Source organism: Anolis sagrei, chromosome 6 (genome assembly GCF_037176765.1).
Source record: "Anolis sagrei isolate rAnoSag1 chromosome 6, rAnoSag1.mat, whole genome shotgun sequence".
Classification (NCBI taxonomy): domain Eukaryota; kingdom Metazoa; phylum Chordata; class Lepidosauria; order Squamata; family Dactyloidae; genus Anolis; species Anolis sagrei.
Genome location: NC_090026.1, coordinates 46,830,230 through 46,857,925, shown reverse-complemented (window position 1 = coordinate 46,857,925; position 27,696 = coordinate 46,830,230). Strand labels below are relative to the sequence as shown.

Genomic DNA, 27,696 nt, shown 5'->3' with positions numbered 1-27,696 from the left:
TAGTAACTATTAAAAAAGAATAAAGAAAAAAAATTCGATAAAACAAAAAAATACACAATAAAACACTGAACAGTCTCCATTTGTAACTTCCATCTGCTTCTTGGTGGTGGTATTAGAATGTGTTGTTGTTCATTCGTTCAGTCGTCTCCGACTCTTCGTGACCTCATGGACCAGCCTACGCCAGAGCTCCCTGTTGGCCGTCACCACCCCCAGCTCCTTTAAGGTCAGTCCAGTCACTTCAAGGATGCCATCCATCCATCTTGCCCTTGGTCGGCCCCTCTTCCTTTTGCCTTCCACTTTCCCCAGCATAATTGTCTTCTCTAGGCTTTCCTGTCTCCTCATGATGTGGCCAAAGTACTTCAACTTTGTCTCTAGTATCTTTCCCTCCAGTGAGCAGTCGGGCTTTATTTCCTGGAGGATGGACTGGTTGGATCTTCTCGCAGTCCAAGGGACTCTCAGCACTTTCCTCCAACACCACAGCTCAAAAGCATCGATCTTCCTTCGCTCAGCCTTCCCTAAGGTCCAGCTCTCACATCCGTAGGTTACTACAGGGAATACCATGGCTTTGACTAGGCGGATCTTTGTTGCCAGTCTGATGTCTCTACTCTTCACTATTTTATCGAGACTGGACATTGCTCTCCTCCCAAGAAGTAAGCGTCTTCTGATTTCCTGGCTACAGTCTGCATCTGCAGTAATCTTTGCACCTAGAAATACAAAGTCTGTCACGGCCTCCACGGTTTCTCCCTCTATTTTCCAGTTGTCAATCATTCTCGTTGCCATAATCTTGGTTTTTTTGACGTTTAGCTGCAACCCGGCTTTTGCGCTTTCTTCTTTCACCTTGATTAGAAGGCTCCTCAGCTCCTCCTCGCTTTCGGCCATCAGGGTGGTGTCATCTGCATATCTGAGGTTGTTAATGTTTCTTCCAGCAATTTTCACCCCAGCTTTGCATTCATCCAGCCCCGCACATCGCATGATGTGTTCTGCATACAAGTTAAAAAGGTTGGGTGAGAGTATGCAGCCTTGCCGTACGCCTTTCCCAATCTTGAACCAGTCTGTTGTTCCGTGGTCAGTTCTGACTGTTGCTACTTGGTCCTTGTACAGATTCCTCAGGAGAGAGACAAGGTGGCTTGGGATGCCCATCCCACCAAGAACTTGCCACAATTTATTATGATCCACACAGTCAAAGGCTTTAGAATAGTCAATGAAGCAGAAGTAGATGTTTTTCTGAAACTCCCTGCCTTTCTCCATTATCCAGCGGATATTGGCAATCTGGTCTCTCGTTCCTCTGCCTTTTCTAAACCCAGCTTGAACATCTGGCAACTCTCGCTCCATGTATTGCTGGAGTCTTCCTTGCAGGATCTTGAGCATTACCTTACTGGCATGAGAAATAAGGGCCACTGTACGGAAGTTTGAGCAGTCTTTCGCATTTCCCTTTTTTGGTATGGGGATATAAGTTGATTTTTTCCAGTCTGATGGCCATTCTTGTGTTTTCCATATTTGCTGGCAAATGGCATGCATCACCTTGACAGCATCATCTTTTAAGATTTTAAACAGTTCAGCTGGGATCCCGTCGTCTCCTGCTGCCTTGTTGTTAGCAATGCTTCTTAAGGCCCATTCAACCTCACTCCTCAGGATGTCTGGTTCTAATTCATTCACCACACCGTCAAAGCTATCCTCGATATTGTTATCCTTCCTATACAGATCTTCTGTATAGTCTCGCCACCTTCTCTTGATCTCTTCGGCTTCTGTTAGGTCCCTGCCATCTTTGTTTCTTATCATACCAATTTTTGCCTGAAATTTACCTCCAATGTTTCTAATTTTCTGGAAGAGGTCTCTTGTCCTTCCTATTCTGTTGTCTTCTTCCACTTCCATGCATTGCTTATTTAAAAATAGTTCCTTATCTCTTCTGGCTAACCTCTGGAATTGCGCATTTAACTGGGCATATCTCCCCTTATCCCTGTTTCCTTTTGCTTTCCTCCTTTCTTGGGCTACTTCCAGTGTCTCAGCAGACAACCATTTTGCCTTCTTGGTTTTCTTTTTCTTTGGGACGTACTTTGTTGCCGCCTCCTGAACAATGTCGCGGACTTCTGTCCATAGTTCTTCTGGGACTCTGTTTACTAAATCTAGTCCTTCAAATCTGTTCTTCACTTCCACTGTATATTCGCTAGGAATGTTAGTGAGATCATATCTAACTGGTCTGTGTATTTTCCCTGATCTCTTTAGTTTTATTCTAAATTGGGCAATAAGAAGTTCGTGATCTGAGCTACAGTCAGCCCCAGGTCTTGTTTTCACCGACTGGATGGATGTCCGCCACCTTTGGCTGCAAAGGATGTAGTCAATCTGATTTCGGTGTTGACCATCTGGTGAGGTCCATGTATAAAGCCGTCTTTTAGGTTGTTGGAAGAGAGTATTCGTTATACACAGCAAGTTTTCCTGGCAGAATTCTATCAGCCTGCGTCCCGCTTCATTTTGTTCTCCCAGACCATGCTTGCCTGTGATCCCAGTTGTCATTTGACTTCCCACCTTGGCATTCCAGTCTCCTGTAATGAAAATAATGTCTCTTTTTGGTGTATTATCCAGTAGTTCCTGCAGATCCTCATAGAACTGATCTACTTCTGCTTCTTCAGCAGCTGTGGTTGGGGCGTATATTTGGATCACTGTGATGTTGAAAGGCTTTCCTTGCACTCGAATTGAGATCATTCTGTCATTTTTTGGGTTGTATCCAAGCACCGCTTTAGCGAATTTCTTATTAATTATGAAGGCTACTCCATTTCTTCGATGTTCCTCTTGTCCGCAGTAGTAGATCTGGTGGTCATCTGATGTGAAGTGGCCCATTCCAGTCCATTTCAGTTCGCTGACCCCCAGAATGTCTATCTTTAGTCTTGACATCTCACCAATAACAACATCCAATTTGCCCTGGCTCATAGATCTTACATTCCAGGTTCCTATGGTGTGTTGATCTTTAGAGCATCGGATTCGTCGTTCGCCTCCAGTACCGTCGGCCGCTAGCCTTCCTTTCGGCTTTGAGCTAGCTGCGTCATCACATCTGGGGCTAGTTGAACTTATCCTCTGCTCCTCCCCAGTAGCATTTTGGCCATCTTCCGACCTGGGAGTCCCATCTTCCAATGGCATACCGACATATCTCTGGTTGTACTGGTCCATTTAGTTTTCTTGGCAAGGATACTGGGGTGGTTTGCCGTTGCCTTCCCCAGGGATCACGCTTGGTCTGACCTCTCTGCCACGACCGTCCCGTCTTGGGTGGCCCTTCACGGTTTCGCTCATGACATCATTGAGGTGCTCAAGCTCCAGCGCCCCGACAAGGCGGTGATCCTTTGCTGGAATGTAGGATTGTATTACAATGTAGGATTGTATTATATTGTCATTGTTATCAAGGATCCCACCATTCTTCCTTATTCTACTACGACCTTTATAGTTAAGTTTTTCTATATATATTTAGGTGCTTAATAAAGTCTTTATATCATTATTTTTATGTTTTCTATTTTAAGGTAGTCTTTTACTATATCTGGAGTTTCCTTCTCTGTTGAGGTGTTGCCATTAGGTTAGTCAGTCTGTCCATATTCATGATCTCCATCAATTTCAATAGCCATTGGTCCATCGAGAGTGTTTCTTCATTTTTCCATCTTTTTGCATAAAATATTCTGGCAGCTATTGATAAGTAATTGAACAGGGGTTCTTTCTCTTTGTTATTTTGAAAAATTATCATTCCCAATAAGTAAAATTTTGGTTCTAATTTAAAGTTTGTAATATTTTCTGTGTTCTTTCATGTATATTCCTCCAAAATTCCTTAGCTTTATCGCAAGTCCACCATAAATGATAAAAAGTGCCCACTTGTTTTCCACATTTCCAACATTTATTTGTCATATAATGCAGCATATTATTTGAGAACACAGAAATGCTGGACCACTCTCACAACCACCATGTCAGACTACACAGAGAAGCCATTGAAATACACAAGCATGTGGACAATTTCAACAGAAAGGAAGAGACCATGAAAATGAACAAAATCTGGCAACCAGTATTAAAAAAAACTCTAAACTTAGAACAGCAAAACAGCAGAGAAGAAACAACCAGGCACATCTTAACACCTCTCAACAAAAGATTTTCCCAGGCTCAGCCAGGCCTTCAAATGCTAATGAAGGTGGTCAGTTGAAACATTCACACCTAGCTCCAGCAGACAAGAGCTCTTTGTCTCACCCTGGTCATTCCACAGATATATAAACCCATTGTCCTAATTCCAACAGACCTCACTACCTCTGAGGATGCTTGCCATAGATGCAGGCGAAACGTCAGGAGAAATGCCTCTAGAACATGGCCTTATAGCCCGAAAAAACCCACAAGAACCCAGATATATCTGATTTGATAATCTGGATTATATAGCAGTGTAGAAGCCCCCCCCCCCCCCCCCCGCAAAGACCAGAGTTTGGGAAACACTGATCTCCCTTATAGAATTAGTGCAGATTGACATCACTTTAAATGCTCGATGCTGTGAAGTCATAGGAGTTATCATTTGGTGAAGCATCAGCCCTCGGAGGGAAAGAAAGCTAAGGACCTTGTAAAACTACAACTCCCATTATGCCACAACATTGAGTCGTAGCAATTTCAGGCCCCTTCTACATAGCCAGAGACAATCCAGGTTAGCAAAGCAGAAAATCCACATTATCTGATTTGAACTGGATTATTTTAGACTACACTGCTATATATTGGATTCAGCTCAAAACTGATAATGTGGATTTTATACAGCTGTGTAGAAGGGGCCAAAGTCGTATCAAAGTGAATTAATTTTACAATGTAGATAGGCCTACTTGTTTGCATCTCTAGAAAGAGGGATCATGGAAGAGTGGGAAAGACTTGGACTTCAAACCAGGAGTAGAGCTTGCAACATATATATAATCTATATAAATAAAAATGTAATGTTCGTTTTTGGGATTAGCATAACTCAAAAACCACTGGACAAATTGACACCAAATTTGGACACAAGACACCTAACAACCCAATGTAGGTCCTTCGCTCACAAAAACACTGAAAACACAGCAGAAGAGACTTAGAAAGCCAAAAAATAAATAATACATTGCAATGTATGTGCAAAACCACATATATACACAAACACACATATATACACAAATATATACACACACAAAGCACATGTACACACAGTGGGCCACAGCAATACGTGGCAGGGGACAACTAGTATAATATAATATTATATTATATTATAATATAATAATATATTATTACCATAGTAGTGCTATGCTAATAATATAATATAATGTAATATATTGTATATACATATAATCTTTATAATATTATCATGTAATGTAATATAATACTACTAATAATATATTATAATTATATATTTATATTACATGTAATATTAGTAATAATATTACAATATAATGGTATAGTACAATATAGTAATATTTAATACTGGTATTGCACTATGCTAATAATATAATATATTGTATGTATATATATATATATATATATATCTTGTAAGCCGCTCAAGGAGTCCCCTTCAGAGTGAGAAGGGCGGTATATAAATGTCGTAAATAAATAAATAAATAAATAAACATCACTTTCAAACAACATTACTCAAAAACCCTTGTCCAAAATGGTGGTAACGTACAATAAGCAGGGGCTCCTAACATTTTCCAATTCTGGGTTGTTGTAGGTTTTTCCAGGCTATATGGCCATGTTCTAGAGGCAGTTTTTCTCCTGACATGGCAAGCATAGATGCAGGTGAAATGTCAGGAGAAAAATTGCCTCCAGAACATGGCCATATAGCCCGGAAAAACCTACAACCCAGTGATTCCGGCCATGAAAGCCTTTGACGATACATTTTCCAATTCATTCCAAAATCTTGATATTCACAGCCCTCTTGCAAAACACCTTGGATTTGGCTTCCCAACAAGGAAATTTGGCACTCCTACCAGATCTTATCTTTCATATTTACAAGTAACATAGGTCAAAAGCCTTTCTGCTGGCAGGATCATTGATAGTTGCAGACAAGACACTGCAGAGCATTTATATGGCCGCTGTAATTTGGAGGGACCTTTGATAAACACCCTTCTGTTTTGATGGACCGATTAGCTGCCTTGCGTAGCTGTTTTCTTCTGCTGCTGTGAACCTCTATTTCCAATGCATCTGGGAGGATTGTAGGAAGTTTTAAATGAAGGTTTGCATGCCTGATCACCAGCCATAGGTTAGGACTTCAAGGCTGGCATCTATGCCTGTATCTACATTGTCATATAATTCAGTTTCAGACCCCTTCTACATCTATATAAATAAAAATGTAATGTTTGTTTGTGGGATTAACATAACTCAAAAACCACTGGACGAAATGCCGCCAAATTTGGCCACAAGACACCTACTAACCCAAGGAGTGACCATCACTCAAAAAAATTGTCATTTGGGAGTTGTAGTTGCTGGGATTTATAGTTAACCTACAATCAAGGATGTAGGTTAACTATAAACTGAACTCCACCAATGATGGAATTGAACCAAACTCGGCACATAGGTCTCCCACAACTAACAGAAAATTCTGGAAGGGTTTGGTGGGCATTGATCTTGAATTTGGGAGTTGTAGTTCACCTACAACTCCCGGAGAGCATGGTGGACTCAAACAATGATGGATCTGGATCAAACTTGGCATAAATACTCCATATGCCCAAATGTGAAAACAGATGGAGGGGGGGGGGGGGAGAGTCCTTGATATTTGAGAGTTGTAGTTACTGGGATTTATAGTTCACCTACAACCAAAGAGCATTCTGAACCCCACCAACGATAGAATTGGGCCAAACCTCCCACAAAGAACAGCCACAACAAACAGAAAATACTGTGTTTTCTGGTGGTCTTTGGCGATTCTTCTGACAACCCTTCATGACAACCCACCCAGGGTCCTGACCCCCAGGTTGAAAAATGCTTAAGACCATCCACTCCAACTCCCTTCACCAGGGCAAGAAAACATAATCAAAGAGCCATCCAGCCATAGATATAGATAGATATATGATTCACACACACACACATATGTATATGACAGATATAGTATCCTCAATTTTAAAGGGTCCTAAAGAAGGACAATTATATGTTGCATGTTCCACAGTAGGCAAACTAGATAATCTCTACATTAACACTGACAAAAAAAACAAGAAGTACTGTTTACCCACAAACATAAACACACTACATATATTAGAAACCAACACTTTCTCATTACTTTATTATCCAGATCACCAAACTGGGCCACAGCAGTGCGTGGCAGGGAACGGCTAGTAGTCATATAAAATCTAGATTATAAACAAATAATCTGAGATCAGATACAGGGTATTGGGAAGTGTAGATCCAGCCATAGATCCAGCCTCTATCTCTGGCTGGAACAACACTGCCATATAATGCAGTTTGAGTCTAGACTCGTATAATATAAAGTGTATTATATGGCATTGTAGATGGGACCTCTCTGTCACTGTCTCACACACGTAACAGGAGTCCAGGAGTGACGTGTGCTTATCCTGTTCCTTTTGCTGACTCTCACATCCATGTCTCTGGTGATAGTTTGCACCTGTTTGTGCAAAGGGCAGACTAGCTTGACTTGGACCCCGGCCAGGCTGGCTCAGAGAGTAGACGGCCAGCTCCCAAACTATGTGCTGCCCTTGTAGTGCCATGACAAAGTTTCCTACGGGCTGAGAGTGCCTACACGGCCACGGAGAAGGCTGCCAATGATTTCTCTGACTGTTTCAATCTTTCTCCATTACTCTGCACTGCTTGCACTTGGGGGGGGGGGGGGGGGTAAATCGGCCACAGCAGGTCACTGGCTTCTTTCCAAGGTGGAAACATAGCAGAGTTACTTGTCCAGTAAAGGAAGGGTAGGTGCTTGCCTGGTTGAGAAAGGCAGTAGGTGGGCTTCTCTGAGGTCAGGACCTTCGCTTTTGTACCTATTCTAAGAGCAAAAAGTTTTGATGTCTAAAACAGGAGTGCCTCTAGTTTCAATGTAGGAGAAGAAAAGAAAAGCATGCTTCACAGGCTGGATCTACACTATCCTATATCCCAGGATATGATCCCAGATTATCTGGCAGATAATCTGGGATAAACAGGTAATCTAGAATCAGATCCTGGCATATAGGACAGTGTATATCCAGCCTCTGGCCCCATCTACACTGCGATATAATCTATATTATCAAAGCAGATAATCCACTTTCTTTGCTTTGACCTCGATTATATGAATCTACACTTCCATATAATCCAATTCAAAGCAGATAATCTGGATTTAATATGGCAGTGTAGATCCAGCCTCAGGCCCCTTCTACACTGCCACATAATCTATATTATCAAAGCAAATAATCCACTTTGTCTGCTTTGACCTCGATTATATGAGTCTACACTGCCATATAATCCAGTTCAAAGCAGATAATCTGTATTTAATATGGCAGTGTAGATCCAGCCTAAGCTCCCTTCTACAGTGCAATATAATCCAGATCGTCAATCAAATAATATAGATTATCTGCTTTGAACTGGATTATATGAGTCTACACCACCATATAATCCAGTTCAGATCAAATAATCTGGATATTATATGGCAGTGTAGAACGGGCCTATGAAGTGAGTGTTGCTTTGAGTGTTAGACTACAACACCAGAGACCAGGGTTCAAATCTTGGATCATTCTATCGGCTCTTCCATCAAGGTAGAAAATCCCACAATATCTGCTTTGGACTGGGTTGTATGAGTCTATACTGCCACATATTCCAGTTCAAAGCAGAAAATGTGGGATTTTATTCAGCTATGTGGAAGGGGCCCGTGAAAACACAGTACGTGGCTATAGTCAAGTCTCTCAGCCCCTGAATATTTTTTTTTGATAAATTTGTCTTAGGGTTGCCATAAATTTGAAATGACTTGACGACACGCAACGGCAACAAAAGTCATGCCTCCTTTGGGCACCATTACTTGCTCTTGTTGCTGATGCTTATGATCAATTAGGATTCCATAGAGAGCCCAGCCCAAAACTACTAACATTCCTGTTAAGATCAGAAGAAGACCGTTTGAGTGATGGAGGAAAGCTTCCTTCTGAAAGACAGATGTCCTTGAAGCTGGGATGTTACCTCCTAAGCAAGGTTACCGGTTCATTGATTCTTGGTTCTTAATGAGATGCATTTAACCTGAGAAGTGCCGTCAAAGAAACCTATCCTTACTCCAATCTTCTCTTCTGCAGATCAGATACACTTGCTCTTAAATCTCAACTGTTACAAGAGCTGACATCCTAGTTCTTGCAAGCCAGCTTTGTAGAAGATGCCCAGCTCAACATTTTCAGATAAATTAAAAACCTATAGATCAGCATTAGAGCAGTATAAAGGACTTTCCTTGCTTCTTTAGTGCTCAACACTTGAATCATGAGCAAATATTGTGATCAATATTTAGGAAAGGATCAGACTTTTCCCATGTTGAGATTTTCAGATGTTTTAAGATTGGCAAGACCCGAGTGTCCGTATACATATGTTCTTTCTCCTGTTTGTACTTCCATTGTTCTCAATTCTTGAGCCCTTTATCTATTGCAGGGCCAGGATATACGGACAATGCTATCAAGAGCAATCAAGTGACCACTGATGCCGAGAATGAGGTGTTCTGTGATAGTCTGGAACAAGTGGAGCCTGATCAGGTAATAAGATGGAGACATGGGTTGAAAACGTTGGCTAACAGAAATAATTTTCAGAGTTCCCTAGTCTTAAAATGCTATTGTAGAGTGGGACAGCTTGCTACACAGGCTCCTTCCACACAGCTGCATAAAAACCACATTGAACTGGATAATATGGCAGTGTGGACTCAGATAATCCAGTTCAAAGCAGCTATTGTGGATTATCCGCCTTGATATTCTGAGTTATATGGCTATGTGGGAGGGCCCTTAGTGAGTAATAACTAAACCTTCGTTATAAAGGTATGATTGTAGTTTAGGCAGATTGTGCTGAAGTTAACTTTTGCGTGATTACGAGGGTTGAATGAAAAGTAATGCCTCCACCTTCATAACTTCTCAACAGATGGCAGTATTGGTATGTGGCAGGTACTGGCTTGTTCAGTAGACTTTCCTCTACAGTTCCATTTTGGTGGGAAGCCTTAGCATTGAACGGTTGTGTTGTTAAAATGCGAAGTATGGAACCCTGCGCAGACGGTTGGTCAATGCAACTTAAGCAACATGCAGTCATTGAAGGAGATTCATCAGACAATGCAAGCTGTTTATGGTGATTGTGTTGATGTGAGTACTGTGTGTCGTTGAGTGAGTAAGTTTAAAGATGTTGATGTGGGAACATCTGTCTTGCGTGACAAACAAAGAGTTGGACGTCCTGTGACAACAACCACCAAGTTTCACAAGCAAAAGGTTAACAGATTGATTCAGAAAGATCGTCGTATCACTCAGAGAGAGATTTCAAGTATAATCGGCATTTCAGAAGAATGTGTGGGTCACATTATTGCTTTGCTTGGCTATTGGAAGATCTGTGCATGATGGGTACCCAGGATGAGAAAACTGTGAGACGCTGGTTGCGGAAACATAAGTGTCAACTTCTTCCATGATGGCTTCAGAAAACTTGTTCATCGTTGGCAGAAATGTATCCAATTGTCTGGTGATTGTGTGGAAAAATGAATAGCGGTAGGTAAAGAGCACATTCTAAGGATTATTTATGTGCTTGATTTATTAAAATGTTCCCTTCCAAACCCAAGTAACAAAGGTGGAGGCATTACTTTTCATTCAATCCTCATAACTAGGTGATTAGAGAGAAAGGAAAAAAACCCAAAGTTTTTAGACTAGACTTGGAGAGTGGAGGCTAACCTAATCCCTCTAGGGAGGGCATTCCAGAGCCAGGGGGCCACCACTGAGAAGGCCCTCTCTCTCGTTCCCACCAGCCATACTTGGGACAGTGGTGGGACCGAGAGGAGGGCCTCAGAGACCTCAGAGCACATGCTGGTTCATAGAAGGAGATGCGATGTCGAAGATTGATTGGACCCGAAGTATAGACTCATATAATCCAGTTGAAAGCAGATAATCTGGGATCAGATCCTAGAATATAGGGCAGTGTAGATCCACCCTTTATCTTGCCCAACAAAAATTGATGTTGCAGACATATTCGAAACTGTCCCCCCTTTTCTGAGAGACACTGTCTATTTCAGTTAATTATTGACAATATAATTCAGATGCTTTCTTGTAGTACATATATTATATGGGTGTGTTTAAAAATTACCTGTTTTTTGTTGGATATGTTGCAACGTATTTTATCTTATCAAAATCCTTGTCATTGCTAGAGGCACATGCTCTTTTAAAATACATTTCTTTGATGTAGAATTTAATAGAGAACCAATGTTCTTGGATCCTTTTTGAAAAGACATACTCCAGGGCTAGTGTGATTATCTTTAACACCCACTATTCAATGGTCAGAAGATGTTATTCTTTAATTCAAACTACAAGAGAGGAGATTCCATCTGAACATTAGGAAGAACTTCCTGACTGTGAGAGCCGTTCAGCAGTGGAACTCTCTGCCCCGGAGTGTGGTGGAGGCTCCTTCTTTGGAAGCTTTTAAGCAGAGGCTGGATGGCCATTTGTCAGGGGTGATTTGAATGCAATATTCCTGCTTCTTGGCAGGGGGTTGGACTGGATGGCCCATGAGGTCTCTTCCAACTCTTTGATTCTATGATTCTATGAATTGTGCATTAACATATATTTTATGGACATCCATTTTGAGCAAAGATGTTGTTGGAAATATATTCAACTGACATTAATGGAAATACCTAGCCCATATACATACAATATATTTCCCTTTCCTTTTTCCTTTATTTTTTCTCTTTTTTCCTCTTTCTTTCTTTCTTTCTTTCTTTCTTTCTTTCTTTCTTTCTTTCTTTTTGGTAACCATATTTTACCATACTTTAAAAATCCCATGATTAAAAAATTGCAAACAGCAAGAAGAAGAAAAAATACTTTCCTTTAGTCTTAAAATATAATAACAGGAAGCATATTAATATTCAACTTTCAGCATGCTTTCTAAATGCAGAAAGGAGAACTAGGATATTTTGGTCTGTCCTGACAGAAAACAAGAGCAGGCCTTGGCAACTGAGGTCTTACATTTATCTCCAACATGTTATATATTTGCAATCTGCGGGATTCAGACATACCATTTTTCCCTAGAACCTTGGGATTTATAGTTTTATGAAAGGAAGAATAGTTGAGTTTGAGTTTGCTCCAGGCACAGTCAGCCCATTGTATGCTAATCAAGGTGGTCAGTTGAAAAGATTCACACCTAGCCCAACTTACAAAAGCCTTTTGTCTCACCCTGGTCAGTCCACAGATATATAAACCCCTTTTTTCCCAGCTCCAGCAGACCTCTGAGGAAGCCTGCCATAGATGCAGGCGAAACGTCAGGAGAAATGCCTCTAGAACATGGCCATATAGCCCGAAAAAACCCACAAGAACATTCACACCTAGCTCCAGCAGGCAAGAGTCCTTTGTCCCACCCTGGTCATTCCACAGATATATAAACCCTTTTTCCTAGTTCCAACAGACCTCACTACCTCTGAGGATGCTTGCCATAGATGCAGGCGAAACGTCAGGAGAAATGCCTCTAGAACATGGCCATATAGCCCGAAAAAACCCACAAGAACTGAAGAATAGTTGATTTGCTAGCACAGATTGGGTGAAGTATGGCCTTCCAAGTGCTGATGGATCACAACTCTTAGCAACTTCTTCCATTAGTTATATTGGCAATGGCTATTGCTAATTGGAGCTGCACTTTGCCCTAACACAGTGGTTCTCAACCTTCCTAATGCCACGACCCCTTAATACACTTCCTCATGTTATGGTGACCCCCCCCCCACCATAAAATTATTTTTGTGGCTAATTCATAACTGTCATTTTGCTGCTGTTATGAATCGTAATGTAACTATCTGGTATGAAGGATGTATTTTCATTCACTGGACCAAATTTGGCACAAATATCCAATACACCCAAATTTTAATACTGATGGGTTTGAGGAGGGACTGATTTTGCCATTTGGGAGTTGTAGTTGCTGGGATTTATAGTCCACCTACAATCAAAGAGCATTCTGAATTCTACCAGCAATGGAATTGAGTCAAACTTGGCACACAGAACGCCCATGACCAACAGAAAATACTGGAAGGGTTTGCTGGGCATTGACCTTGAGTTTTGGAGTTGTAGTTCATCTACATCCAGAGAGCACTGTGAACTCAAACAATGATGGATCTGGGTCAAAATTGGCATGAATTCTCAATATGCCCAAATGTGAACACTGATGGAGTTTCGGGAAAATAGACCTTGACATTTGGGAATTGTAGTTGCTGGGATTTATAGTTGGCCTACAATCAAAGAGCATTCTGATTGAATGCTTGAATTGAGCCAAACTCCCCACACGAACCTCCATGACCAACAGAAAATACTGTGTTTTCTGATGGTCTTTGGCGACCCCTCTGACACCTCCTCATGACCCCTCCAGGAGTCCCGACCCCCAGGTTGAGAAACACTGCCCTAACAGGTTGATCAATACTAACTCATTTTCATCAAGGGCCACGTCAAGCTTATAGTTGCCTTCAAAAGGCCATTGAATCCAAGGATTGAGAAATCCATAGATACAGAGGGCCAGCTTTATTTTTTTACATGAGTGTTGATACTCTTTATTTTTTTTACCTAATTTGGGTCCCCGTGTTATTAAATGACAACTCACATCACTTTTTATTATCCGCTATGTGGACTGGGGATAATGGGAACTGCAACTCAACAGTCCTTGTGGCTCTGAGGTTGGGGAAACAGTGAAAGGACATTTTAAAATCAAACATCCTATCCACAAGCTTGTATCTAAATTCAAGCCCCATTCTCCTAAATAAACTAAACAAGCTGCAGCCTTCCAGATGTTGCTGTATCACAACTCCCATCAGCTCTAGTCATGATGTCTAATGATGAGGAATGTGGGAGTTGTAGTCCAGCATCTGGAGGGCCACATAAAATCATATAGTGGGCTGGATTTGTCCCATGAGCCTTGAGTTTCACACAGTGGTTCCCAACCTGTGGTCCATGGACCACCAGTGGTCTCCAAGAACGAAAATATGGTCTGTGGCCTCACCATTACTACACTGTTGCCTCAAAACCATGTGGCAATGAGAGCGACTGGTCTCGCGAAACCCTTTTACAACGCCAAGGCAATGGGGATGTCAAGAGGAGAGAGGCTGACTGCCCACAAAAGATTGCTACTACCACATCAGCTCTAGATCATTAAATATGGTTTTCTGTGGGTGAGCAATAGCGATTACTGGATGGTATATGTTCTGTATCAAAACTAGAGCTGATGTGATCTATCCAGTGCAATTTTATTAATCAGCACCCCAAATAACCAAACCAAATATAAAGTTGACCAAAAACAGATTCGTAACCCTTTTGGTACTAATATTGGAGAGTGGTCCCTGGTCAAAAAAAGGTTGGGAACCACTGCTTGAGATAGAAGTATTAAACTAGGGACCAAAAAAAATGAAATGTTTTCTGTTACTAGTTTGGAAGTGTAGTTTCCTGTTTTTTTGTGAAGTACTGACTTTGAAATTAGTTGTTATACTCTAGAAACTTTGGTTTTTTTTTTAAAAAAAATCTTTATCATAATTAAAGTGTACTATTAAAATTGTATATAAAATTAAAAAATTGGGTTCAAAAAAAGAAGATATAGAAATTTAAGGAAAGTGAGTGCATATATATTATATAACCATTTCTCTCTCTGTGTGTTTATGGGTTGGAGGAAAGAAGAAAGGGGGAAAGAAAAAAGAAGAAGAAAAAAAGAAAAAATGTAGCAAAAATAAAAATAGTAAAATCTTTTGACTACTTCTTCGGTGTGGTTTATTTCCTTCTCTTCTTTCTTCCTCATACATTCCCGTCCCCTCCTTTCCATTCTGCCTCTTCTCCTATCTATCAATATACCTATATTTCTTTCTCTTTTTCTTCTATCTATCTATATACTTATATTTCTTTCTCTTTTTCTTTGTTTTTGTGGCTGTCACAAACTGTGTTGTATTGGTTGAGATTATATGAGATATTCATTGAAAAACTATAGCAAAGTATGCTGCAGGATGTCTTGCAAAAACAAAGATTTTGCACTTTAATGCACCTTTTCCATGTTTTTATGGTAGAATAAATTAGGAAATGACTTTTTATAACCCAGGAACAAAAATTGTGTTACATAGCGTAATCTCAAGGTGCTAGCAATATTTTCACCTTCCACTCCTTGTTCCATTTCAATCATGTTTTCTGGCTTTATGTAGCAAATAAAAACTAAACTATAGGCATGTCTCACTCAAAAATCTTTTCTTTTTTTCCCCTTCAAGGCAAAGAGGCTATCAGCTGAGCCAAGCTTCCCCCTGAACAATTCTCAGAGAGTTGAAGAAAAAAGTGAGCATAAGCCTTCGGAGCATGAACCAGTATCAACCAGAGATGGAGAACTTTGCCAAGTTTGTACCTCAGGTGTGGAGCTCAAATTTTGCCCCTGAAATATGAGATAACTTGTGAAAAACATGTCTGGAGCAGGCCCTCAGCTGCTGTGGCATATGCTATTGGCAATGGGAAGCCCTTTTTTCATCTGCAAGTGTAAACAAGCCTCAATATAATTAACTGAATGGAACAAGATGCCCAGGTTTGGTAGAAAAAAAATGCTAGAAAACAAAAGGGACAAAATTCTTAAGAAAACTGGACTCTGCAGTTGCCTCCATGGCAGAATCAATCCCGGAGGTTGGAAAAACAGGCAGGAAAGGTTAAATACAACATAGAAGTAGAGCATTGTGAGGGGTATTAAAGCATTCCCGCAAACTTTTCCACTCGTTTCCTTCCACAGAATGGCCTTTGGGATTGACGGATTAACCAAGTTCAAGATCTGCATTGCTGCTGTGTGTCTTAAATAATAATAATAATAATAATAATAATAATAATAATAATAATAATCTTTATTTATATCACACCACTATCTCCCCAAGGGGACTCGGGGTGGCTTACATGAGGCCAAGCCCAACAATACAGCAATGCAAATAAACGACATACATCAACAGTATAATAATAATAATAATAATCATCATCATCATCATCTATATAAATAAAAATGTAATGTTAGTTCGTGCTACCATCAGAACTCAAAAACCACTGGACGAATTGACACCAAATTTGGACACAAGACACCTAACAGTCCACTTTATGTCCTCCACTAAAAAAAAAATAGATTTTGTCATTTGGGAATTGTCGTTGCTGGGATTTATAGTTTACCTACAATCAAAGAGCATTCTGAACTCCACCAATGATGGAATTGGGCCAAACTTAGCACACAGGGCTCCGATTATCAACAGAAAAAAACTGGAAAGGTTTGGTGGGCATTGACCTTGAGTTTGGGAGTTGTAGTTCACCTACATCCAGAGAGCACTGTGGACTCAAACAATGATGGATCTGGACCAAACGTGACACAAAAATTCCATACACCTAAATATGAACACAGATGGAGTTTAGAGGAAATAGACCTTGACATTTGGGATTTGTAGTTACTGGGATTTATAGTTCACTACAATTAAAGAGCATTCTGAAACCCACAAACGACAGAAATGGGGCAAAACTTCCCACACAGAACCCCCATGACCAACAGAAAATACTTAAGGCCATCCAGTCCAACTCTCTTCACCAGGGCAAGAAAATGCAGTCAGAGCCCTCCTGACAAAGAGCCATCCAGTCATAAATATAGATAGATAGATAGATAGATAGATAGATAGATAGATATGATTCTCTCACACACACACATAGATATAGTATCATAGATTTGAAAGAGACCCTTAAAGAAGGACTATGATATGTTGCATATTCCAGAGTAGGCAAACCAGATACTCTCCACATCAATACTGACAAAGAAACAACAAGAAATACTGTTTACTCGCAAACATAAAGGAATTACATATATTAGAAACCAACACTTTCTCATTACTTTATTTTCCAGATCAACAGACTGGGCCACAACAACATGTGGCAGGGGACAGCTAGTAATAATAATAAATACAAGAACCAATATAAATAAACATAAACCACGTAAAATCACAATAATTTAAACACAGAAAATAAATCACAGTGGCCAGGGCTGACAGCAAGATTAAAAGGTTTAAAAACACTAGGTGAGAAGGCAATGTATTGTATCTGGACAGGGGATCAGAGGGACGAAAGTAAGGTTTAATTGCACTGGTAGGTAGAAAATAAAGTGCTTCCGAGGATATTATTCTGCAAGGTTTGGTCAGGTCAGGGGTTATAGTTCAATTAAAGTCATTGCCGACCCTAAGGCAAACCTGTTATAGGGTTTTCTTGGCAAGATCTGTTCAGAAGACGTTTGCCATTGCCTTCCTCTGAGGCTGAGAGAGTATGTCTGGTCAAAGCTTGTCCAATAAGTTTCATTGAAAAGTAAAATTATCTGAAAAATTTTCTGTTCCTAATTTTTTCTGTTTAAATGTGTGGTACTTACTTTGAAAGTAATTGTTATCCTCCGGAAAGTTTGTTTTGGTGGCTGCCACAAACTATGTTGAATTGGTTTGTGGCTTGATGAGATATTAATTGAAAAACCTATAGCAAAATGTGCTGCAGGATGTCTTACAAAAACAAAGTTTTTGCAATTTAATAATTTTTTCTCATGTTTTTATGATAGGACCAATTAGAAAATGGTATTTATAACCCAGGAACAAAAATCGTCTTACATAGGCATTTTTGACACATCTGTATAAAATCCACATTGAACTGAATTATATGGAAAAGTGGATTCAGATAACCCAGTTCAAAGCAGCTATTGTGGATGGCTGTGTAGAAAGGTCCATAGTGTAACTAGAGAGGTGATATGCCACTAGCTATTCTGGCTGGAAAATTTTAGAAGAAGTAGTCCCCAAAAGAAACTCCAATATCTTGTGTTGTGGAAAGAGTCCTTAACTACATGGTACCATATCATGTTTTGGACAAGGTCACCTTATTTACAGTATTTTATTTGCAGTATTTATATTCCGCCCTTCTCACCCCTCAGGGGACTCAGGGGGATTACAATGTACATATACATGGCAAACATTCAATGCCATAGGCACACAACATATATAGACAGACACACAGAGGCTATTTAACATTCCAGCTTTTTCATGAGGGTATTCTGGCCACCAGGGGAGCTGTTGCTTCACCATCCATTTGTGACACTGATGAAGTACTTCCTCATTCTTTGCATGCTTGCTGGAGATTTTTATGGCGTCATAAATTAGCCTCCCTGCATAAGCGGTACCTAAATTTCCTACTTGACAGATGCAACTGTCTTTCGGGTTGCAAAGGTCGACAGCAAGCTACACAAATTGGTCGGAAGATCACTCCGACCCAGGCTGGCTTCGAACTCATGACCTTTTGGTCAGTAGTGATCATAATGCAGCTGATCCCAGCCAGCTGCGCCACAGTCCCGGTGTATTGGGACTGGAATTAGTTTCGCATGGTCTGTCATGTAAAGAAATTGCCAAACTAACACATCAGAAAGAAAGTCTAGCTTGCTTATGCTTTCTTGTGCTAATTCTATTGTATGTAAGGGGCCCTCAAAAATGTGATCAATCCCCATCCTAGAGACTGATGTAGTAAAATTCTGCTGCCTCCAATATACAGAACTAGGAGTCGAAACAGGATTGCACTAGGTCATGCGCTACAAATCAGTAATTGATAAAGCACACACAGATATGAGCATAGCTGCTTGAATTTTTGGACTTTCTTTGAGGGATGGGAAAATTAAGATGATGAATCCCTCTGTTTCTGAACTATTTCCAGATCACTGGGCCAACACTTGGTTCAAAATTTATGACTCAAAACATAATTGTTGAAAGTAGATGGCATGGTTCCAGTCCTCACCTTACTCCTGGGCTAGCTGGGCTTTAAGCTATGCTTTGACTAACACAACTATTTGATTCCTCCCTCCTATGTTCCTCCCTCCATCCCATGATAAGAGGAATGTTCTTCTCATCTGCTCAGGCTCTTGGCCTTGAGGGAGGTTAATTGGTAACCCATTTGAGAAGATAGCGCTATCCCCATAGGCTATACATTCCTCTCCTTCCACCATCCCCTCGTCTCTCTCTGTTCCTTGCTTCATATACTCCAAGGGGGACATGACGTCTGGCACAGAGTGCATCTACACTGTATGCTCATGATAGAATTGGAGTAGGAGCCATGTCCAGGGGCCCTTTCACATTACACAATTAATAGCACTCTTTATCTTTCACTACCATGTCTATATTGTGTGGAATACTTTGGTCTGCAGTATGGGGAAGCCCTAAAGCTCTCTAGCTAAGAACTATAAATATCCTTCCCTAGGCAGAGAATTTAGCAAAAGGTTCCCTATAACAGAACCATAGCAATCAAAGCAGAATCTTGGGATAATGTGAAAGGGCTCCAGGCAGGTTGAAATCCTAGAAATTCTCATTTTTTAAAAGAACTAGTTTTTTAGGATTTTATTCTCTGACCTTTAGCCATATTTGTGACCTCTTCCTGTTACAGCCTATTTTGTTTCTCACTTCCATCTCCTGCTACAGACTTGCAAAGAATCCCAGGTGAGGAAGGTCTCAACCACAGCCCCGAAGCCATTGCAGGGTGCCCAGCGGGGGCCTTGGGCCAGCGGGAAGTGGATCGGCAAGTGAGAAACACCCTTCAGGCTTTGCAGAGGGACATGAAGGAAGTAATGGAGAGACTCAGTTCCCTGGAGTCCTGGGCAGCACTGCAGGTATGCTGTGGATTTGGAGTTGAGGATGTTTTATTTCATACATTTTTAACCACTGTTCCAACTAGAAAACCTGTTGAGGCAAAATGTGAAAAGGAAACATATTTCCTTATAAGCCCTTTATAAGAGTTTATATCTGCTTTGATAATCTGGATTATATGGCATGATGATGATGATGATGATGATGATGATGATGATGATAATAATAATAATAATATGCTTTATTGATATTCCGCTATGAGAGGGACCCAGGGCAGATTATAGAATACATATATGGTAAACATTCCATGCCATTATGCAATTAACAATACATATATGGCAAATATTCAAGGTGGACAGGAAAAGAGATTTAAAGATGGCCTCAAAGCCAGCCTTAAAAACTCTGGCATAGACACTGAGAACTGGGAAACCTCCAGCTCCAGCTGGAGGTCAGCTGTGACCAGCAGTGCTGTAGAATTGGAAGAGGTACAAATGGAGGGTGAAAGAGAGAAACGTGCCAAGAGGAAGGAGCGTCAAGCCAACCCCGACCGAGGCCGCCTTCCACCTGGAAACCAATGCCCTCACTGTGGGAGAAAATGCAGATAAAGAATAGGGCTCCACAGTCACCTACAGACCCACCAGAATACTGATCCTGGAAGGCTATTCTACTCGGCCAACGAGGGATCGCCTAAGTAAGTATACGGCCACGTAGGAACAACATGCATATGATCAGAGGACATAGTATGGTATAGGCAAACCTTAAAAGCAGGATTTGCTGCATTTATTGCTAATTGGGAATGGGCATGCCTCCTGCTGGTGCCTTTGCAAGCAGAGTAATCAGCTAACTGAAAGCCAATGGCTTCCTCTCTCCCCCTCACCCAGCAAGCTGCCCACTTTTCTTTTATTTCCCAGATTTCCAGGCATATGTTTAAGTGAGGGGGTTGGGGAAGGAATGAAGTTAATGCTGCAAAAGTACTCCTGGAGGGGAGAAATGATGCCAAAAGGAAACAGCCAGTTGTCACGCAGAACATCGCTTCTGCTGCAAACTAGATAAACTCGCTTCCTTTGACTTCAGTCCTGGAAAGAGTTTGACATGGCTGACATGACACTTCCAAAGGGGTTTTGCTTTCATGGATGCTCTATGCACCCTGAGCTGCTTGGAGCTGCCTTTGGTTCTCCATGCGTTGCTGGACTAAAAACCTCACTGTTGACCAAACTGGACAACTCTCAGGCAGTTGCAAGCCAGCATTTCAGCAACCACAGTTTGCTCACTCCTGAGCAAGGATGTAAGGCAGTGTTTCTCAACCTTCCTAATGCTGCGACCCCTTGATATAGTTCCTCATATTGTATCAAGGTTTTCAGTTTTTAAAAGGGTGTGTGTCTGTATTAGAGTAAATACATTAAATTTTAAAGTGTTTAAATACTTGGTCGTCTGGCTTCTTCCCTGCCTGTCTCTCCTTCTCTTCCCCCCTGTGCAGATAAAGGATAAAGTAGAGGTAGAGATTTTGATGATGCTTTTTCTATTTTTCAGGGCCGCACACCAATGGTGAATCCTTGCTTGCCAACCACAACACATGATGGAAAGGTATGCTATTTTACTGTGGCTAGTGCCCCAAATAGACTTGGTTGCAAATATCAAAATGGCATTTTGCAGTAAGAGCAAACTTGGAAACCAGAGGCATTGGTGTCTCAAGGGCTCTGGAGGTTGTGGTACAAAATTTATTCTTTAAAGCCCTTTGTTAGGAATAGGGCCTAATAGGGCCTGATTTAAAAACAAATGAGAAGTTAATAGGAAAGAAAAGCTTGCTTCTGGGTAAATCTTATTTGTCACCAGGTGCCAACCTTTGCTTGTGGTTTTTGGGGTTTTTGTTTTTTGTGGGGTTTTTTGTCATGTCAGGAGCGACTTGAGAAACTGCAAGTCGCTTCTGGTGTGAGAGAATTGGCCGTCTGCAAGGACGTTGCCCAGGGGACGCCTGGATGATTTTGATGTTTTATCATCCTTGTGGGAGGCTTCTCTCATGTCCCCGCATGAGGAGCTGGAGCTGATAGAGGGAGCTCATCCGCCTCTCCCCGGATTCGAACCTGCGGCCTGTTGGTCTTCAGTCCTGCCGGCACAGGGGTTTAACCCACTGCACCACCGGGGGCTCCATTAAGAAAAGTGAATTTATTTATTTATTTCGTATATTTCTATAATTAATCCATTCCAACCTACCCCCCTTCTACATTGCCATATAATCCAGATTATCAAAGCAGATAATCCACATTATCTCCTTTGAACTGGATATAATAATAATAATAATAATAATAATAATAATAATAATATACTTTATTTATATTCCGTTCTATCTCCCCGAGGGGACTCAGGGCAGGTTATAAAAGATTATAAATATAAGATTATTAATAATTTTAAGACCCCTTCCCACAGCACCAACTGCTTCTCTGGGCCAGAGTGAAGGGGGGTGGGGGTGGGCAGAAGACAGTTCCACCTTGTCTCCTGAGCTATGCTAATAATATAATATAATATAATATATTTATATACATATAATATTTATAATAATATAATGTAATGCAATATAATACTACTACGAATAACAATATATTATAATTGTATATGCATATTACATGTAATATTACTAATAATATTACAATATAATGGTATAGTATAATATAGTCATATTTAATACTGATCTTGTACTATGCTAATAATATAATATATTGTGTGTGTGTGTGTGTGTGTGTGTATCTTGTAAGCCGCTCTGAGTCCCCTTCAGGGTGAGAAGGGTGACATATAAATGTCGTAAATAAATAAATAAATAAAACACATATACAGGAAACATTCAGTGCTGTTATAACAACAACAACAACAATACTTTATTTATATTCCGCCCTTCTCACCCCGAAGAGATCCCAGTACATATACACAGCAAACATTCAATGCTGCTTTGTATAGACAATACACAGACAGAACAGAAGGACGTGGTTTATTTCGATTCAATATCCAGCTGGTTTTGGTGCCATGGAAGGTTGGGTTCAAGTTCAGGAGTGCTCTTGCTCTATCCTCTATGACAAAGAGCTGTCCGGACTTCCTCCTTCCTTTTGGTCACCCAGCATTTTCTAATCTTCTTTCTTTATAGCATTGTAAAACACTTCCCCCACTTTTAGCGGTACCTAATTTCTCTAATTACAGCTAAAGCTGTTTTCAATTGCTTAGGTAAACAATGAGCTAGGCTGACAGTCGGCAGCTCACGCCAACCTGGAGCTTTGAACTTGCAACCTTTCGGTTGATAGATCTTATAATTTCTGGTGATTTACCAGTTGTGCTAAACAAGGACAGACAATACGTAAACAGAGGACAAGGCTTTTCCCTTCTTTTCCATTTCCGGCATGTGTTTGACTCCGGCAACAGGGAGTGGGGTGTGTGTGTGTATGTGTTTTTCTTTAATCAGGTCTTGACTCGTATAATACCACTTTCTCTTGTCCTACAGGACCCACCAAGATGGCCTATTCACCTGTCTCCTCCTACCTGGTGTTTCTTGCTGGCTTGGCCTTTTGTTGTCCAGTGGCTTCTTTGGTATTTTCAGAGACAGAAGAGGTGAATTTCTACCTATCTGTGACTGGCATTTAAAACAACAAGAGCTTGGAAACGGCTTAAAAATTGTGATGATTTCAGACTCTGGACAGTGAATGTCTTCCAATGTTTCTACTGCAAAGGAATTTGATCTTTTTTTAACCACAGCACCACAGTCCTTTCATGGGGAGGGAAGATATAAATAAAGGGGATGAGGAAAGTGACTACAAAAAGAAACCTGAAGTACTTGTTCAGGCAACAGAAGGAAGGCTAGAAACGGGAACAGAGACTTCAAGTGGCAAAACTTTTTGCCGACAATCCTTTCAACGTTAAGCCAGCAGTCGTGTGCAGCCTTATATGAAAAATGCAAATATTTTGGACTACATCTCCCATATTCCCTGCCTTTTGCTTTGCTGACTGGGCCTTTTGTCAGCTGAAGATCAATGCTCACAGCTTCTAATGTAGCACTTTATAAAGGTAAATAAGGATAACACTATATAACACGATTTTTGTTCCTGGCTTTCCTAATTGGTTCTATCATAAAAATATGCAATTTATTGCAGTCTGCACATTGAAAGCTTTAAAAGGCATATTTTCATTAAGGAAAATTACAAATGATGTGCCTAGAGTAGAATGAGTAATGCCTCCACCTCCATAACTCCTCAACAGATGGAAGTACTGGTATGCGGCAGGTACTGGCTTGTTCAGTAGACTCTCCTCTACAGTTCCATTTTGGCAGGGAAGCCTTAGCATTGAACAGTTGTGTTGTTTAAGTGCAAAGTATGGAGCCCTGCGCAGATGGTCGGTCAATGCGACTTAAGCAACGTGCAGTCGTTGAATTCTTGACAGCAGAAGGTTGCCACCCCCAGGAATTTATCAGCGAATGCAAGCTTTTTATGGTGATTGTGTTGATGTGAGTACTGTGCATCGTTGAGTGAGTAAGTTTAAAGATGTTGAGGTGGGAACATCTGACTTCCATGACAAACAAAGAGTTGGACGTCCTGTGACAGCAACCACCGACTTTCACAAGCAAAAGATTAACAGATTGATTCAGGAAGATCATAATAATAATAATAGAAACAGAACAAGATGAGTCCCAGACAACAACCACCAAGTTTGTTGTGACAACAACCACCAAGTTTGTTGTGACAACAACCACCAAGTTTGTTGTGACAACAACCACCGAGTTTCACAAGCAAAAGGTTAACAGATTGATTCAGGAAGATCATTGTATCACTCAGAGAGAAATTTCAAGTATAATCGGCATTTCACAAGAATGTGTGGATCACATTACTGCTTTGCTTGGCTATCGGAAGATCTGTGCATGATGGGTACCCAGGATGAGAGAACTGTGAGACAATGGTTGCGGAAACAGAGCGTCGAATTCTACCGTGACGGCTTCAGAAAACTTGTTCATCGTTGGCAGAAATGTAACTGAATGTAACCAACTGTCTGGTGATTGTGTGGGAAAGTGAATAGTGGTAGTTAAAGAGCACATTCTAAGGATGATTTCTGTGCTTGATTTATTAAAATATTCCCTTCCAAACCCAAGTAACGAAGGTGGAGGTATTACTTTTCATTCAGTCCTCATAACTACCCTTATGAGCTGCAATACACTAGACAGAATCTAGTGTATCGCAGTTCTGGTTTTTACTATGAAAGGATGTCTTCAAAAGTAATGTTATTTCCACATAAGGGCTCCTAGACCATGTTAAATAAGGGCCCTTCCACATAGCCAAATAAGATAATGTGCAAAAGTTTGGCAGATTGATTCAGGACAATCGTTTTATCACTCAGAGAGAAATTTCAAGCATAATCGGCATTTCACAAGAATGCGTGGGTCACATTATTGCTTTGCTTGACTATTGGAAGATCTGTGCACAATGGGTACCCAGGATGAGGACGCCTGAAATCAAAGCACACAGAGTGTCGACTTCTTCTGTGACGGCTTCAGAAAACTTGTTCATCGTTGGCAGAAATGTATCCAATTGTTTGGTGATTATGTGGAAAAGTGAATAGTGGTAATTAAAGAGCACATTCTAAATATTATTTCTGCATTTGATTTATTAAAATATTCCCATCCAAACCCAAGCAACGAAGGTGGAGGCATTACTTTTCATTCAACCCTCGTAGTACTACCCTCAGCAAAAAAGCGAAGTTTATGGAGTATAACAACTACTTCCAAAATAAACAATTAAAGAAGAAATAACACTTTCGAGCCAGGAACAGAACGTTTTTCAAATTTCATTACATAGTGTAATTCAGGGGTCCTCAAACTTTTCAAACAGAGGGCCAGGTCACCGTCCCTCAAACTGTTGGAGGGCCGGATTATAATTTGAAAAAAGATGAATGAATTCCTATGCACACTGCACATATCTTACTTGTAGTGCAAAAACACTTAAAACAATACAATAATTAAAATGAAGAACAATTTTAACAAATATAAACTTATTAGTATTTCAGTGGGAAGTGTGGACCTTTTATTGTCGTGTCAGGAGTAACTTAAGAAACCGCAAGTCGCTTCTGGTGTGAGAGAATTGGCCGTCTGCAAGGATGTTGCCCAGGGGACACCCGGATGATTTGATGTTTTTATCATCCTTGTGGGAGGCTTCTCTCATGTCCCCGCATGAGGAGCTGGAGCTGACAGAGGGAGCTCATCCGCCTCTCCCCGGATTTGAACCTGTGACCTGTCGGTCTTCAGTCCTGCCGGCAGGGGTTTAACCCACTGCGCCACCGGGGGCTCCTAGCGTGGACCTGCTTTTGGCTGATGAGATAGCATTGTTTTTGTTTTTGTTGTGTGCTTTCAAATCATTTCAGACTTAGGTTGACCCTGAGCGAAGGCCGGGTAAATGACCTTGGAGGGCCATATCCGGCCCCCGGGCCTTAGTTTGAGGACCCCTGGTGTAATTCATGACTGGTTTGAAGGTGATTCACTGCTGCAAATCTTTTACCTCTCAATCGGACAATGCACTTTGGATTGTGTTAGTCTCAGTAAGTAAATCATGCCAGCCACACAAAATGATGCGATGCAGATGAAGAAATGGTGTCTGCCTTTTATTTTTCATGATGCCTGCTTGTTTCAAAAGGCCGACTATTAATCACGCCGCTGGAATTCCTGCCGGTTTTCATGCCCTATATGCCACTTGGCCTGCGTCCCTTTCTCAGGTGTGAGTGGGAGAAGTAAAAAGAAACACTGATCATTCTCAAGCTGAGCATGTTTAGCCTGGAGAAAAGATAATTAAGAGGTGACGTGATAGCCATCTTCATATATTTGAAAGGCTGTCACATAAGTCGATGAGCAAATTGGTTTGCTGTTGCTCTGTTGGTTAGGGCTCAAACAAAAGACATAGAAGACAGCTTTTTGTTTTTTAATATCTATTAGGAAGGGGGGAAATCATTTGGCAGTGGAACAGACAGTCTTTCACTCAAATACTTAAGCAGCAACAGGAGGACTGCCTTTCAAAGGATACCGTGCCCACGGATTTCTAGCAACGTGCAGCCTTTGAGGTCCTCTTCAACCTAATGATTTTATAGCACAGGGGTGTAATACTTGGGGCTATTATGTTCCAGCAGAGATCCTTTCAAGTATTTATGACCAGGATCGTAGACACCCGCATGCCAGTTGTGCAATGGGCGCCATGGCCTTGAGCTTCCCCAGTGCACAATAGGCACCCAGTCAGTCAAAAGTGAGGGGGAGGGCTGAAGGAAATGTTGACTTCCCCAAGAACTGCACTTAGAAAACCTGAGAAAGTGCAAGTAATTTGGCAGTTATTTGCCTTCTAACTTAGTGCCCCAATGTAACGTGTTTGTATCATCTGCTAGAGCAGTGGTTCTTAACCTTTTTTTTGACCAGGGACCACTCTCCAACATTAGTACCAAAAGAGTTATGAATCTGTTTTTGGTCAACTTTAGATTTAGTTTGGTTATTTGGGGTGCTGATTCAGAAAATTGCATTGGATAGATCATATCAGCTCTAGTTTCTGATACAGAACATATGCCATCCAGTAGTCACCATTTGCTCGCCCACAAAAAACCATATTTAATAGTCTAGTCTAGTCATTTGTGTGGTCTATCCAATGCAATTTTCTGAATCAGCACCCCAAATAACTCCAGGAACAGGCCTAAAAACTTCCAGGTGCCACATGGATTGGCTGCAATCAGGAGGAGGGAGGAGAAGGAGGAGAAGTAGAATTCAGGAGATATATTGTCGAAGGCTTTCATAGCTGGAATCAATGAATTGTTGTAGGTTTTTCGGGCTCTATGGCCATGTTCTAGAACAGTGGTTCTCAACCTGTGGGTCCCCAGGTGTTTTGGCCTACAACTCCCAGAAATCCCTGTCAGTTTACCAGCTGTTTGGATTTCTGGGAGTTGAAGGC

The 27,696-nt window shown here is 41.0% G+C and overlaps 1 protein-coding gene across 2 annotated transcripts in view; it reads left to right on the top strand.

The window, feature by feature from the left end:
* The window catches only part of ACBD4 (acyl-CoA binding domain containing 4), a 39,955-nt gene extending 13,594 nt beyond the window's left edge, over positions 1–26,361 (top strand). For both annotated transcript variants that reach the window (XM_060781190.2, XM_060781189.2), the window contains exons 6-10: positions 9,562–9,662; positions 15,362–15,497; positions 19,589–19,776; positions 21,284–21,337; positions 23,238–26,361. In XM_060781190.2, the coding sequence (XP_060637173.2) occupies positions 9,562–9,662; positions 15,362–15,497; positions 19,589–19,776; positions 21,284–21,337; positions 23,238–23,348 (590 nt within the window). In that variant the 3' untranslated portion in view covers positions 23,349–26,361. The remainder of the gene's footprint in view (positions 1–9,561; positions 9,663–15,361; positions 15,498–19,588; positions 19,777–21,283; positions 21,338–23,237) is intronic.
* The last annotated feature ends 1,335 nt before the right edge of the window (positions 26,362–27,696 follow it).